Source organism: Zea mays, chromosome 2 (genome assembly GCF_902167145.1).
Source record: "Zea mays cultivar B73 chromosome 2, Zm-B73-REFERENCE-NAM-5.0, whole genome shotgun sequence".
Taxonomy (NCBI): Eukaryota; Viridiplantae; Streptophyta; class Magnoliopsida; order Poales; family Poaceae; genus Zea; species Zea mays.
This window is the reverse complement of record NC_050097.1, coordinates 164,512,205-164,527,720: the sequence shown is the minus strand read 5'-3', so window position 1 is coordinate 164,527,720 and position 15,516 is coordinate 164,512,205. Positions and strand designations below refer to the sequence as shown.

Here is a 15,516-nt window from a genome sequence, read left to right as displayed (position 1 = left end):
GGGATCTGGTATCCAAAGGGGTCCACCTTTGACTTAATTGGATATTCAGACTCCGATTATGCTGGATGTAAGGTTGATAGGAAGAGTACATCAGGGACGTGCCAATTCTTAGGAAGGTCCTTGGTGTCTTGGAGTTCTAAGAAACAAACTTCTGTTGCCCTATCCACCGCTGAGGCCGAGTATGTTGCCGCAGGACAGTGTTGCGCGCAACTACTTTGGATGAGGCAAACCCTCCGGGACTTTGGCTACAATCTGAGCAAAGTCCCACTCCTATGTGACAATGAGAGTGCAATCCGCATGGTGGATAATCCTTTTGAACATAGCCGCACAAAGCACATAGACATCCGGCATCACTTTTTGAGAGACCACCAGCAAAAGGGAGATATCGAAGTGTTTTATGTTAGCACCGAGAACCAGCTAGCCGATATCTTTACCAAGCCTCTAGATGAGTCAACCTTTTGCAGGCTGCATAGTAAGCTAAATGTCTTAGATTCGCGGAACTTGGATTGATTTATAGCATACATGTGTTTTATGCCTTGATCATGTTATGTATGCATTTTGTTGTTTATTTATGGTGCTCAAGTTGTACAATCACTCCCCGGACCTCAAAAGTCCATGTGTAAGTGATGCACATATTTAGGGGGAGATGTGCTACAACTTGATCCTTTGAGACTAACCATGTGCTTGAGTCTTCTTAAATTAGTCTCAAAGGTGCATTGAAAGGGAAAGGTGGACTTGGACCATGAAAGACTTCCACTGCAGTCCGATAAGAGGGTAACTTACTCCAAGTTCATCTCTATGATCTTATTGCCTCTAAGTTGAAGATTTTGGTGAGGTAATGGGGTTTAAGGGCCAAGATTGATCCCGTTTTGGTGCTTGATGCCAAAGGGGGAGAAAATAAGGCCAAAGCAAGAAATGGATCAGCTACCACTTGAGAATTTTGAAAATAGTAGAGTTAGAATTTTTGTTTTGTCAAAATACTCTAAGTGTCTCTTTGTGTCAAAAATTGGTCTCTTGTGGGGAGAATGTTTGATTATAGGAAAAAGGGGGAGTTTTTGAATCTTTGATAAATTTCTCTTGGAATACTTCTCTCTATGCCTCAACAAGTGAATTTGACTTAGAGTTAGAAAACTGAGTTTGATTTGCAAAAACAAACCAAGTGGTGGCAAAGAATGATCCAAATATGCCAAATTTGAATCAAAACAAATTCTTGTTCTCATTTGCATTGATGTTGCACTTCTATATGTTGCTTTTTGTTGTGTTGGCATAAATCACCAAAAAGGGGGAGATTGAAAGAGAAATGTGCCCTTGGGCCATTTCTAAGTATTTTGGTGATTAACTGTCCAACACAAATGGTTGTGTTAAACTATGCCAAATGGTGGGCAAAGTGCAAATCAATACAAAGGTATGATTCTAGACTTACTACATTGGTTTTTGTGTGCTAACATATTTGTCTAAGTGCTAGAATCAGAGAAAAGACAAATGGAAAAGACTTGGCTCGAGCAGCCAAGACTCTGCTCAGTCTGGGTGCACCGGACTGTCCGGTGGTGCACCGGACAGTGTCTGGTGCGCCAGGCTGCCTCTGGTGAAAAGGCCGCTCTCGGGATTTCGTCGACGACGTACGGCTAAAAATCACCGGACTGTCCATGAGCCAATGGTCGGCCGCGCAATCCGCGCGTGACGCGTGGCCGGGCCAACGATCTGAAGGGGGCACCGGACTGTCTGGTGTGCACCGGTCAGTGTCCGGTGCGCCAACGGCTCCAAATCGTCAATGGTCGGCTGCGCCAGAATAGGAAAGAAATCTGCACCAGACAGTGTCCGGTGGTGCACCGGACTATCCGGTGCACCAACCGACAGAAGGCAAGATTTGCCTTCCTGGATTGCTCTCAACGGCTCTTAGCTGCCTTGGGGCTATAAAAAGGACCCCTAGGCGCATGAAGGAGCAGACCAAGCATTCTTTGATCATCTCTTAGCACCAAGATCTCTCTCTAGCGCATTTGATTCGTTGTGATAGCAATTTGAGCTCCTCTTGAGTTGAGAACTTCGTGTGTGATCTTAGAGCTTGAGTTGTGACTTGTGTGCATGTTTGTGCTCGTGTTTTGAGGCTTGTGTGTGTTGCTCTTCCCACTCTGTGCTTCTTTGTGATCATCTCATTGTAAGGGCGAGAGGCTCCAAGTTGTGGAGATTCCTCGCAAACAGGAAAGAGTAAAGGAAAAAGAACACCGTGGTATTCAAGTTGATCATTGGATCACTTGAAAGGAGTTGAGTGCAACTCTCGTCCATTTGGGATGCCACAACGTGGACTAGGCAAGTGTTGTACTTGGCCGAACCACGGGATAAATCTCTGTGTCTCTTGTGCTTGTTCTCACTGTGTCAATTGTGGTTCACAAGAGCTCTCATTAGCCACTTGATTTTATTGTGCTAACCCTTAATCAAGTTTGTGGCTTTAAGTTTCAAGTTTTTACAGGATCACCTATTCACCCCATCTCTAGGTGCTCTCAAACATGCACCCCCTGAAACACGCTCAGAACTAGGGATGGCAACAGGCACATATTATCTACGTGTTCGCGGGCACAAATACTATAAGGTGAGAGTTTGGGTATGGTTTTGTGCCCGCAGATAAGGGTATGAGTTTAGATCTATACCCAATGGTTTATTTTTGTGGGTATAAAACATCCTAACCTGTGTCCGTATACCCACAAGCCCGCTTATATATATACTTAAAGGGCTTATAAATATTCTTATCATGAACCTTTACTTATTATGACATTTTTTCTATGAAATCGATGTCTGATAAAGTTATAGTTTGAATGACATGTCCAAGTGCTTGTAGAAATTTATTCTCATTTAGTTATCTTTCCATGTGCTTGATTTAGATATTTTGTTTGAAGGGATGTAATTAGCGATATGGCTTGACTGTTTCTTTCATAGTTAGTGACAATAATGATACTTTTGATTCACTATAGTAAACTTAGTTTATTAGTCATGTTCACCATTTATGGTTTAATAAGAACACTTATGATGGAACTTATCTTAATCACAATTTTTTCCATGTTTTTGCGTTTTATTTTGTTGATTATATTCGTGCTTGTCAAAAAAATATGTTTGTGATATCTAGGGAAGTGAGAAACTTGTATGACTATTCTGGAGTGCTCTTGTGGATTATATCAGCGCTTACTATCCACAACAGGACTGGTAGAGAAGTGTATGTTGTTCGAAGAGGAGGCGAGGCTTCAGCAGCTTATCCATCTTTATACCCATATTCAAACTCCACTCTGTAAACAATATAGTCTATAATAAAAAAGTGTTTTGATTGACCATATAGATGAGCTGCTAGACACGGTCTGATGCAACTTCATAATTTATGATATAGAGATAGTGGATATGCATATACATTGCATTTGCAATCTTGAAGATTTATTTGTATTAAATTTTATGTTGGTATGCTGTGGATACGATGAGTATTATATTTATTTATATAAGGATTATTGCTTTATTCATATATGAAGGTGGTTATTTATACATCGTGCCTTTTAGTTTTTTAAGGACATTTCATTGGATAAATATTCTTATTATGAACCTTTGTTTATGACATGCATTCTTCTATGTTTAAATCGATGTCTAATAAAGTTATAGTCTGAATAACATGTTCAGTGCTTGGAGAAATTTATTCTCACTCAGTTATCTTTCCATGTGCTTGATATAGATGTTTTGTTTCAAGAGATGGGATTAGCGATTCACTAGGAGTAGAAACGGGGTACTATCTATCTACAGAAGATTTCACTAGGATTAAAGATCTTTATGAATATAAACCATAGAATACGTTATTTGGTTTTGAATAAAAAAACTGAGCTCTTCACAGTTATTAACTACTCCCTCAATCTCAATTTATAATTTATTTAACTTTTTTGTGCCAAGTTTAACGGGCCCATCTTATTCAAAAAGAAATTAAAAAATACAAAAAATACAAAACTATATTTAAAATATATTATATAATAGACGATACCACAGTAAAAAGTAACAATAATTATGATTTTTTAATAAGATGAGTCGGTCAATCTTAGGACAAAAAATTCAAACGAATTATAAATTAGAATTGAGAGATTATTTTTCAAAAGCAACAGGGGTGCCATGGGTCATAGCGGTTCAGCCGTTGACAAGCCATGCCAACATGGCCCAACAAGGATCTTCGCGTAAATATATAGACTAATTTGACTTGTATAACTTGTGGGTCCAGAACAATTTCGTGTGAAAACCCTGCAACATTTCTAACAAAACTCATGCATCCAATAGGGATCACAGCTCTTTCTAGAACAGAATGAAACTTACATTTGTTTCCTTTCACTGATCTAGAGATCTGTTCCTTGTCAACACAAATGCTATGAACAATGACCAAAATGCTAGAAGAGAAGCAACTGCCAGCCTACAGCTAGAAAATAACTAAGTGACTAAAGAACTAACGAACTACTTGCTTCATTTTCCTTGGTAGTTAAAAGAAACAGGAAGAGAGGTCTGAAAAATGGGACATGATGGGCAGTAAACATATCGCATGGCATAGGTCGATATGCAACACCAACATTGGACAGCTATTTGCAGAAACATCCGGCTCAAGCTCGCTGAGTACGAACGGTGCTCCAAAATGGCACCGATGCTGCTGTGGATGCTCGGCAACACAGGCAGTCGCCGTTACAGTATTTGCCAAGCTCCTTTCGTTGGACACCCCCTTCCCGCTGGTCTGAGAAATAAACTGCTGCGGTGTGCAAACCTCTATGCTTCAAAGAGAACGGTGGCTACAGGATTTAGGTTCCCAAGATGAGCCCGTTGTTTTATCCCTAGGAGTTCAACGGTCTTTTTAGTCCACCTTCCACCTGTTAATGTAAATGTTAGGATCATGTCCACATGTCCAAGTCAATAGAACTGCAACCCTATAGAAATACAATGCATTTGATGTGAGGTAGTTTTACAGTGTCATTTTGCAATGCGCCAATGCCATTGGTTTGTGACTAGGCACTAAATTCAAACGAAAAAAAATGCCACTAAGTTCAAATAGAAATTCTGAAAACACTGGGGAAGGTAATCTATAGACTGTCAACAACACCCTGAATTTTTTCAAAACGTAAACTTGCAATTATTGCCCCACAGAAAATGTTTGCAAATAACTAAAAAATGTCCATAATGTTCATTCCAACAAATATGTGCAGATCCAATCCAACTCCATAACATGAATGTTAACCAGTAGTTTCATCAGTATGCTGTATTGGCAGTCAGCCAAAAATGACTCATGTGTTAATGTCAACAAAAATTTGTCTTTGCCAAGCTGGCCCAAATTTTTCATCATGACATTATTTATGGCATTGAAATTCCAGTCATTTCCTTTTCACCAATAAGCCAGTGAGTTTTCCTAAGGCTCAGAAGACCAGTCACTAGGCGGGTCTAGGCACCCCACCTGGGTATTTTTTTTTAATGTCACTTTCAGTTTGACCATGTTTGCTAGAAGAAAAGGATACAAAATTTGGCCTTACGACCAAGATATCTCCACAAGTGACAAAAGAACCACCCTAAGTATTTATCATCGATGTTCACAATTTGATCTAATATAAAGTTTAAATTAGTCCTCTTATACCACCTAACTGATGGATTTAAGCCTAATAAAGGAGTGAAGAAGTGCTGAGGACAGACAAAGCAAATAAACAAAACATGGAAAAACAAAAGCAAAATTTCAGGAGCACAGCAGACGTTCACCCTTAGTGGTAAACCACTACGTTATTCTTTGTAATAATGGGCAGCACAGAATAGGGGCATTCTCATCAGAACCCTCAGCCAATGGGCGGGTAGCAAACAGAAGATGGCTTGAAATTGGAGAGCACATGATTCACATTGCATTAAGAGCATCTCCAAGAGAATCTTTATTTTTAGCTCTCTATTTACGTTTTTATAAAGATTGCACTCTATATGCAGCATCACACTCCAACAGACTGTCTATCTAGTTTGGCTAGTCAGGTGGCTAGCCAAATTTGGCTAGTGAGGGAGCCAATTTGAAGAGTCGGATAGCCAGACGAGTCAGATAGATAGTCTGTTGGAGAGTTATTTTGCTGTTTAGTAGTCAAAATTTGATTTGACGAGCCATTTGGCTAGTCTCTTAGAGATGCTCTAAGGAACATTGGCTGACTGTAGTGTTTTTTCCTAAGCAGACTTACGAATGCTTAGATGTCAGAAACAGGCACTGTAAAAATTGAGTTAGCATAAACTAATATAAGACTCCTATATCCACACTTGTAGTATATCAAGTCAGAAATCAGTTTCTCCATCTGATTATTAAGCAGTACATGACATTTAGTACTGGATATCCGCGAACTAAAGAAACCAGTTCAAGATAGCATCACGGAACTAGGGATCTATAGCAATGGCATATTACTAAGTTTTCATCCTATCATACTGATTTTTTGAGAATACAAGAGTAATTGTGTTCACATTTTATGCAGAACCAGCAAGCATTCATACACCCAACTCTAGCTTAAATTGTCATAAAGGTCATAACAATTTGCTGGGGGGTATAAGGCCCGGATTCCAATTTCCAATACATAAAAATCCTCTAAGAATGAACTGATTGTTTAGCAATTTCAAATATCAGGTATCACTTACATCATTAGCAAAAGATTTAAGTCGTGGTGTCTGGCCTGCAGATGTTGAACCACTGTCATTACTACCACTTTGTTTATCACCCTGCAAACAGAGGATTAAATTTGTAAATTAAAATACTACAGCATTGTTAGTCTATATGAGAGTTTACATATTGGCCATAAAAACGACTTAAGAGAACTCTATACAGACTCATATTTACAGTCAGAGAAAGTAACTGAGATAATACATTGTTTTTTCTTGTTTCTGTACCAGGGAAAAATCCTAACCAGTTTTTCAGTGCCCATATCCATATGAAAAAGCCCCCTCTATCCCAGGGGAAAACAATTTGGGTGGAGTAGCTAATAAACTTTTCCCATGTTAACACATATTAAATGTAACTACAAAATCAGTGGAGTAGTGAAGTATACACACTTAATTCTTACAAACCCGAGTACTACATAAACTTGGCCGAAAAGGTCCATTATCTTAGAAGCAGTCCAAAAGTATAGTACAAACATGAATTTATCTTATCTTATTTTTATGCAAACGTCTTCGCGGAGAAAAGAGCTACTTACATGAAAATAGTGCAATTCAGTATGTCAGTATTACCAGAAGAATCAAATAGATATTTTATACTCTGAAACTATCTTGTCGGTACTTCTTCAGACAAATAAACGTGTCAAAAGCTGTACATCAAAGATTTTGCTATGTAATACAGTGACACTTTTCTAATGAGCCCATAACACATTCAGATTTTTTATTTATTTGTCACTGAGATTAGAAGTAGGTAGTCTAGAGAAGACAAATTTATTGAGTTAGAAAGCCACACAAATTTGACAGAGGTATTTAGTCATCCTATTCTTTCCCCTAATAAGTTAAACATTGAATGAAAAAGAATAGTGTGGATGTGGCAGAAACTAGAAGGTAATACCTGATGATTGCATGCATTGTTTCGGACATCCTCGAACAGTGACGAGTAGTAAGAAGGATCATAGATCGAACCTCCCAATATATCATCTGCCGTAGGACTCCGTCTAACTGAATCAGATCTAGGGCTTAAGAAACTAATTCTTGCTTCATGGTTGGTTTCAAAATATGTTGGCGTGCTGGAAGAAGCCCCTAATCTATACATTTGAATCCATAAGAATGAAGACAAAAACCTAACTGAAAACCCAATTATTTGCATCCACAATGCTAGTCTGAGTGAGAAAACAAAAAGTTCACCATACTTCTCATCAGGATTAATAGTCCTGTATAATTAGAAGACAAAGTTAGGAAACAGATTATAACACTACAAGAATGTTGCCGTGCCTAACAAAAATTATATAAGAAAAATTCTCTACACTTGTCCAATAGAACACATGCACTTTCCAGTCAGTCATGTCACAACAAGTAATGCTTTTCACACTGATACATGATGCCAAACTAACCTCTACTGTAACAACTTTATTAAACCTTGCAAAATTAGAATGTTACCAAAATAAAATTTGACGACAAATCTATACATATAATTTTGCAAGTATAATTTAAATGTTCCTAAACATATGAAAGCAATGGTTTAGAATATATGATCACACATGCTAAAGCTTCACTTGATGGAGTACCGAACAACTTGTGCTTCAAAGTTCTAAGTTTCAATGATCATAGTAATGACTCTAGTGATATATTAGAACTCAGAACCTATATAGGTAGTCATTGCATGACAAGTCATTGACAGATCAACTGTTATACAACATTGAAAACAATTAGTTATGTCATGGTGAAAGATGAATAAAGAAACCCAGTCAAAAAATCAGTCAATTAAGCATTCGAATATAGAGAATACAACATTCCTTTCTAGGTGCCAAACTTCACATTGTACCAAATGAAAACATCAGGGTAACTAAACTGATAGATGGTGGCTACCGAAGACATACCAGATAGCATGGGAGAAGAGTATAAACCAAGCAACGTCAAGGACGACAGCAAAGAAGAGAAGGACAGCATATGTCCGGCCAAGTCTCTGGCTGCTGCTCTCGATTGCAACAACAGCAAATAGACCAATCACTAGGTTGATCACAAGAACCCCATTGAACAATGCCCCAAGTGACCCAATCAGCGCACAACCAATCTAAAACAAAAATTGATGAAGTAATTATGAGCATGAATATCACGACTTCATTAAATTCAACTTCTGCCGAATGAAGGCCCATTTCAAGGATATAAGAATTAAAGTCGCATAATGATCAAGAGAACCAAACAAAAAGCAAGTACTCAGCCGAGCTAACTATGTAAAATGCTAATAATAGCCAAGCGTCATCACATTGTAAACCGACCAGTTTCCGTTCACTGTTTCACCAACTTGGTAGCTAATTCAACATAATCACGTCTAAGGGATTCACTTAGGTGATGTTTGGTTCACAAATTTGTAATGTAATAGGTATCAAATAAAGTTAAATCATGTTTGTTTAAGTCCAACCGTAATCGGATACCACACTAGAATTGATACCAGCCTATTCAAATTTGTTACCGCTAGTAATCGAATGCAAACCATTACCGTTACCATTTACGTTACATTTTAGGAACCAAACGGCACCTTAGTTGCATCTAACAAAAGCTGACGCATGATTGTCTCCAACAATGTAAGAAACACAAAGACAACAACAGAAACTGACCAAATTCAGAGAACATAAACCACAGTATTAAGCTGCAAGGCGCAGTTATCTCTAAACGTAACTGAACCTTGAAACTTCATCCAGAAGCCTACTAGTTCAAAACCCAAGCATCAAGCAACCTCACGCCTAAAATATAAAATAAGCGGAACCCTATCTGAATTGCATTCGACCAAACTACAATTCCCCGTCGCGTTCAACTACTAGAATTACTGACAAAACTGAGGCAGCTAAAATATCGCCCACTACGGTAGGAAACACTAGAGGACGCTCAAACCCGATACCGTCACCAGGTTTCACATCACAGGCGCTAACAGCAAGAGCAGCAGCGAGTACAAGAGCAGAAGTTGGCCGATCTCGCGGGGAGCGGCAAGCCGCCGGTGGGCCAGGCCGATCCGGCCTTCTGAGGCGACATACGAGGGGAATGCGCACCTGGAGGTAGATGAGTGCGAGGGCGAGGGACTGGAGGGCGTCGTAGTCGCGGAGAAAGGAGCGCACCCGCGGCCCGACTCCGAGCAGCGACGGCGAGCAGCAGGGCATCCCGACCCCCGGCGAGCCCGGGCGGGCGGGGGCGCCGGAGCCTGGCGGTCTCTGGACGACGCGATCGGGGCGGGGAGGAGAGAAGGAATCCGAGAGGGGGGTTCGCCGCGGATTCGCGTAGTGAGGGTGGAGTGGAGGCGATGGTGGAGAATCTGCCCTCCGGCCTCCGGCGGATGGTTTTTTTCTCTGTTATTACAATCGAGGGAGTTTGAGAGTCTGAACGGTGAAAGGGCCCTGACGTGATGGGTGCTAATCGGGGCTTTCTCTGGCTTGTTTGGGAAATTATTTTTATTTTTCTGATTTGTTTGAAATGGGGGTTTTTCCTTTGCGCCGGAAAGCTTTTTCTGATTTGATTTCGGATGTTTCCTTTTGCGCCGAAATTCGAAATAGAAACTTTCTTCTCATTGTCGCTTCTATACGTTTTAATGTGGAAACAAAATGAAAATCGTAAACAGCCAGAAATGGAAAAAAAATACATGATTCAAATCAGAAATAGATCAGTTCAAAAAGAAATGTATAAATAACGATAAAGATACGGACAAACAAAATAAAAATGCATGAGTATAAGACCAATCTCATTGTCGCTTATATATTGATCTACCAATCTCATATCATATGACAACAAAGATTTATAAGATGACAAAAATACATGAGTATAAGACCATAAGATGACAAGGCTACTTTGATGTGATATAGATAATTGTGGTGCACCCATGCACTTATGAAATCGAGATATTCTTAAATTAATTCTATATATCATGTTCTATTTATACGATACAGTCTATGTTAACGCTATGATCTCACAGAATGAAATGAGTTTACGGTAGCGACGACGCGAGTGAGAGAGAGGAGAGTGAGAGGCTGAGGGCGGTGGGTCACGTGGAGGTGGCGGGGACGCTAGGGCAGTGGTGTCGCAGGGAGGGATGATCCAAATAATATTGTTTATTGGATTTGAGTAAGAGAGGGTTATCTAACTATTAGTTTTGATGGTATATTAAGTTAGGGGTGTGATTTATTTGGTGTATTTAGTAAAGGTTATGGCTTGGGGTGATTTGGTTGGGTAAGTTTTCAAAATTTAAACCAGTGGATTATATAGTGATATAGACATAATGCACTAGTTTCAACTTTGCAAAACTCACACAACCAAATCATCCACGCACCAATGACATTGCCTAAATCCACCAAACGAATTACACCCACACATCACATACCTTCAAAATCAAATGGTTCAGATTGCTAAATAACTTTACTACCTCTTAGGCTATCTCCGGCAGATTACATATCCTCATACCCATATTCAAACTTAACTCTGCGAATAGTGCAGTCTACAATGCAGAACATTGTAAAAACAGGTTTTTTTGTAACTATTGGTAGACTACTGCAGACGGTCTTAGAGCAACTCTAAGAGCTTATGTATAGATTCTAGTTAAATATAGAATTTAGAGATGCCTATGGGAATTTCTGCATGTTTTCATGCGATCATGTCTTCACGCCAGAAGGAGCGAAAGGAGTGGGAGGGAGCAGGAGACGGGAGAGCGCACGAACCTGCAGATGGCGAGTCCCAAGGGCTAGCTAAAGATGGCTAGGGACGGGGAGCCGATGCCGAGCTAGATATAATAGCGAGGCAGATGACGAGTCTGTTGCAAGCTGATTTCGCGACGTTTTTCTTTCCTTTACCAAACGCGTGGTGTTTCGCCAGTCGTTTGTATTGCTCTTACCCACTCAAATCCAATAACCAATGTAATTTAGATCATCCTCCTCCCTCATTTCTCACACATTCAATAATCTCTAGCTTATCTCCCTCCTCCACGACCTCGTCGTCCTCTCCCCTCACTCGTGTCGCCTCCGCTGGCCCTCCCTCTCGCCGCCGTCGGCCCCTCTCCCTTCTCTCTGGGGCCGTAGAGTTAGCACGGGTATTAAAGTAGTTTTGTAAAATTAGGTAATTTATTTATTATGTGGTTAATTTATTTCGATGTGTCGTGAAAATAAACTAGTTTCTAATTTTTCAAAATTAAGATGATATATTTCTAATTCACCTAGTCTTTTTTAGGGAGAAAAAAGCAGGATATCCCGGCAAACCATAGAAAAAAAGCCAAAAAAAAGGACGCAGAGAATGAGTATAGACAGACGATTACTGTAGCTCTTACGTGACTATACGTGCATACACAGCACAAGTCTGTATAATGGAATTACACGTGCTTTTGCCTAACCTGCTGCCACGAAACGAAGCCAGGCCCAGCTCTTAACATTCCCATTGATGATAACCGCTGGCCTGTTTGTCACGGCTCGTGCACGGCAGGGCACCTTTATTGACACACGTGTGAGGCTATACATGGCTAAATAGGCGGCCCGGCCCGGGCACGTCCCAGGCACGATCAGACACGGTTAGGACACGACCCGTTTGGTCTGTTTTAATAGCCGTGTCGTGCCGACACGGTAGTAGTACCTAAGACCAGGCCCAAACACGGCACTAAGGTAGTGTTTGGTTGATGAGCCAAGTAGAACGGAGCCGTTCCATCCCTGATTCTAGGAACGGAGCCGCTCTGTTCTGTGTTTGGTAATCTATAACGGAGCGGCTCTGTTTTTTGTTTGGTTACAGAGTGAACAGAACGGAGCGTGACTGTGAGAGCGGGATGGGAACGGAGCGGCTCCGTCCGGTTGATTTTTTGGAGCGGAATGGTTCCGGATCTGAGGAGAATATTCCCTAATTGGAGCCATTCCGTTCTAGTTACTTTGTAACCAAACAGCAACAAAACTGGGACAGAACGGCTCCATTCTACTTGGCTCTTCAACCAAACACTACCTAAGTCTGCTTAGCCGTGCCGTGCCGGCACGGTAGGCCGGTTTAGCCTGTTTAACCCGTTTAGCACTACACCATAAAATTTTAGTCAGACATTCACAACACAGTTAAAACATACTAAAATAGCTAATATCAAGCTGTTTAGTGCAATGGATGACTCATTAAAAATTTATCTAGGTAAAAACTCACCATTGTGAGAAAACCCTAGATAGGAAAAAAGAGTACAGCACACAGCTAACTAGTCGTGCTTGGATCTAATCATGCATAATCGTACCTAATCGTTTCTAAGGACTAATTGGGCCGTGCCCGTGCCGGTCCAGCGTGCCCGGTGCTCGGCCCAAGCACGACACTACCCATCGGGCCGTGCCGGTACGGGCCTAGCTCCAGTCGTGTCATGCCGTGCCCAGGCACTATGGGCCGTGTCGTGCTTTGGGCCGACCCGATTAACCCGACACTATTGATCATCTATATGTGAGGCCAGCGTCCCACATGGACATGGACCAACTCCATGACGCATCGGATGAACGTACCTGCTGCGCACGCGGATTTTACATTGATATTCTCGCCTCGGTTCAGGCCCGTCTAGTGTCGAGTGAATTTTGAATTTTCTGAATATAAATATTATAAGAAGGTAAATATTGTGTGATGTTTTGCAAAATAAACTGCAAAGTCTTGACTTTAAATAGATAACACTAGTAATGTGTCTATATGTAGCACTCAAAATCTTATTTTTTGAAAGTCTAGTATAATTCTCTAAGGATTTCGAGATTAGAATACCTGCCAAAAATATTTTTTGAAGCTAAATCACTTAAAATAAACATATTATTCTTAAAGATTTAAATAAAATGATCTCTATATGAATTGGTCATCCATTTGTTTGAATTACATATATTTTTGGGTATGAATTGCATATTTAAAAGATTTGGTTTAAATAGGATAACTAATAAATTAAATAATAAAACTATATTTTTGCATACATGTTGGAGTTTTACTGGTGCATAATTGAAGTTAACTTTGCTTTGAATTTAAAATTTGAATTTGAAAGCAAAATAGGAAATATGAATAAAAAGAAAAAATAAAAATAAAATAACCCGCACATGGGCCGCCTCCTTCTCCCAGCCCTTTTTACTCCACTTCTCCCTCACGCGTGCGTGGCCCGGATTGGATGAAACTCGCGCCCGCTGGCCCACTACCGATTTCCCCAGTTGTAGGGTCGAGATGGCAGACTAGAGGGGGTGAATAGTCCTTTCTAAAACTAATTATGATAGCTAACACAAATAAATACGGAATTAATACTATTTTGATTTAGCCAAGACTACACTCCTCTACTATAACAAACACCTGACAAAAGATTATAATTAAAGCAACTAAGGTGCCAAAATAGTGAAAGAGTTCTCCCATACAAATCTAGTTAGCAACGTTATACAATTTATACAAATGTAATTCTAAGCATACCGATAACTTCTAAACATACTAGTAAGCAAAGAGCACAAAGCACAAGCACTACTAGAGAGAGACAACTACTTAGCTACACAAGCTATGTAAAACAAATTAGCTACACAAGCTAACAACAAGTGAGCAACTATTTTATAATAGGTATGATTAGATTTACAAGAGCATACAAGAGCACCAAATACTCACTAGCATAAGTATATGAACAAGTAAATACAAGATAGTGAGGAAAGCTGCAAACCAACGGGAAGATGATGACACTTGGCACAATGATTTTTTTCCTGTGGTGTCGATGACTTGTCGGTCACCCCTAGTCCACGTTGAGGTAGATTCAAAGCACCCAGCCGCTCCTCTATCAAGTCTCCACTTGATCTCTTGAGCCGGATTGGTTAATGAACCCTAAAACCACGATTCCACTAGAGTTGCTTTTCACCGCTCCGGCGAGGCAAGCACAACGCCTCTCACAATCACCACCGCGGCCTCTTCACAATCTCCGTTGAAGAGCTCATGGGGAACTACCACCAAGCCGTCTAGGAGGTGCAACCTCCAAGAGTAACAAGCCAACGACCTCACTTGATGATCTCCCTAGTGCCTCAAAGATCAACAACTTGATGCAATGCACTAGATGGCTCTCAATCTCACTAGAATGCAATCCCAACCAATATGAGTGAGAGAGAGGGAGAGGAAGGGCTCCAATATGCTCACAAAGTGTTCCAAATGGCCTCCTACCCCCTTTCAACTCGGGCAACACAAGTATATATAGCCCCCTCTCCAAAAACTAGCCGTTATGGGCCAATTGCCCCTTTTCTACGCACATGCAGACGATCTGCAATACAAGCCCGACCGTCCGCACAAGAATCCCAATGGCTATAAACGATTATAAAAAGTCAGAGCATTCAAAAATGACTTGCGGACGGTCTGCCCCTCAAGGTCGGACGGTCCGCGATACATAAAACTGAGCCAAAACGAAGTTTTGCTGACTCTGCACATTTGCTGAAATTTGTACCGCGGACGGTCCACACCTGGACCCCGGACGGTCTGCAATACAAAATATTTATACTGTGGACGGTCCACACTCAGGCCCCGGACGGTCCGCAGTTCAAAAAAGAAAACCAAAACAGAACTTCTCGAGTTCCGTCCAAACACCAGTCCTTCAACTACGGATGGTCCGCCACCTGGGACCAGACGGTCCGCAGTACAAAAACTTCGTGAAACACATAAACTCCGTGTTTCTGCCCATCACCTGAAGTTAGACCTGCGGACGGTCCGCCATGCTGGCCCGGACGGTCCGCGATACCTCAATTCAGCCCACATTCAAGAAATCGCTTTTGAATAAGTTTTTCTTTCATGAACCAAAGCGTTGTTATCCCTCATGCAAATGCACCAACTATATGAGAAATGAGGCACTAAAGACATGTCAAGTAAGATAATTGACCCCTCTTGATAGTACGA

General features: G+C 40.8%; 1 protein-coding gene across 1 annotated transcript; it reads right to left on the bottom strand.

The window, feature by feature from the left end:
- Positions 1-4,202: 4,202 nt before the first annotated feature.
- Positions 4,203-10,037, bottom strand: LOC100277635 (uncharacterized). The gene is made up of 5 exons (NM_001151147.3): positions 9,705-10,037; positions 8,538-8,731; positions 7,553-7,871; positions 6,643-6,723; positions 4,203-4,868 (listed from the first exon to the last, which is right to left on the bottom strand). Exons 1-5 carry the CDS (start codon positions 9,810-9,812, stop codon positions 4,833-4,835), a joined length of 738 nt encoding a protein of 245 aa, NP_001144619.2. The 5' UTR covers positions 9,813-10,037; the 3' UTR covers positions 4,203-4,832.
- Positions 10,038-15,516: the final 5,479 nt, after the last annotated feature.

Coding starts and splice junctions, on each gene's coding strand:
- LOC100277635 (NM_001151147.3), bottom strand. CDS start 9,812: ATGCCCTGCTGCTCGCCGTCGCTGCTCGGAGTCGGGCCGCGGGTGCGC. Junction 7,872..8,537: donor CTCTTCTCCCATGCTATCTG/GTATGTCTTCGG, acceptor CTAATTATACAG/GACTATTAATCCTGATGAGA. Junction 6,724..7,552: donor ACAATGCATGCAATCATCAG/GTATTACCTTCT, acceptor CTCTGTTTGCAG/GGTGATAAACAAAGTGGTAG.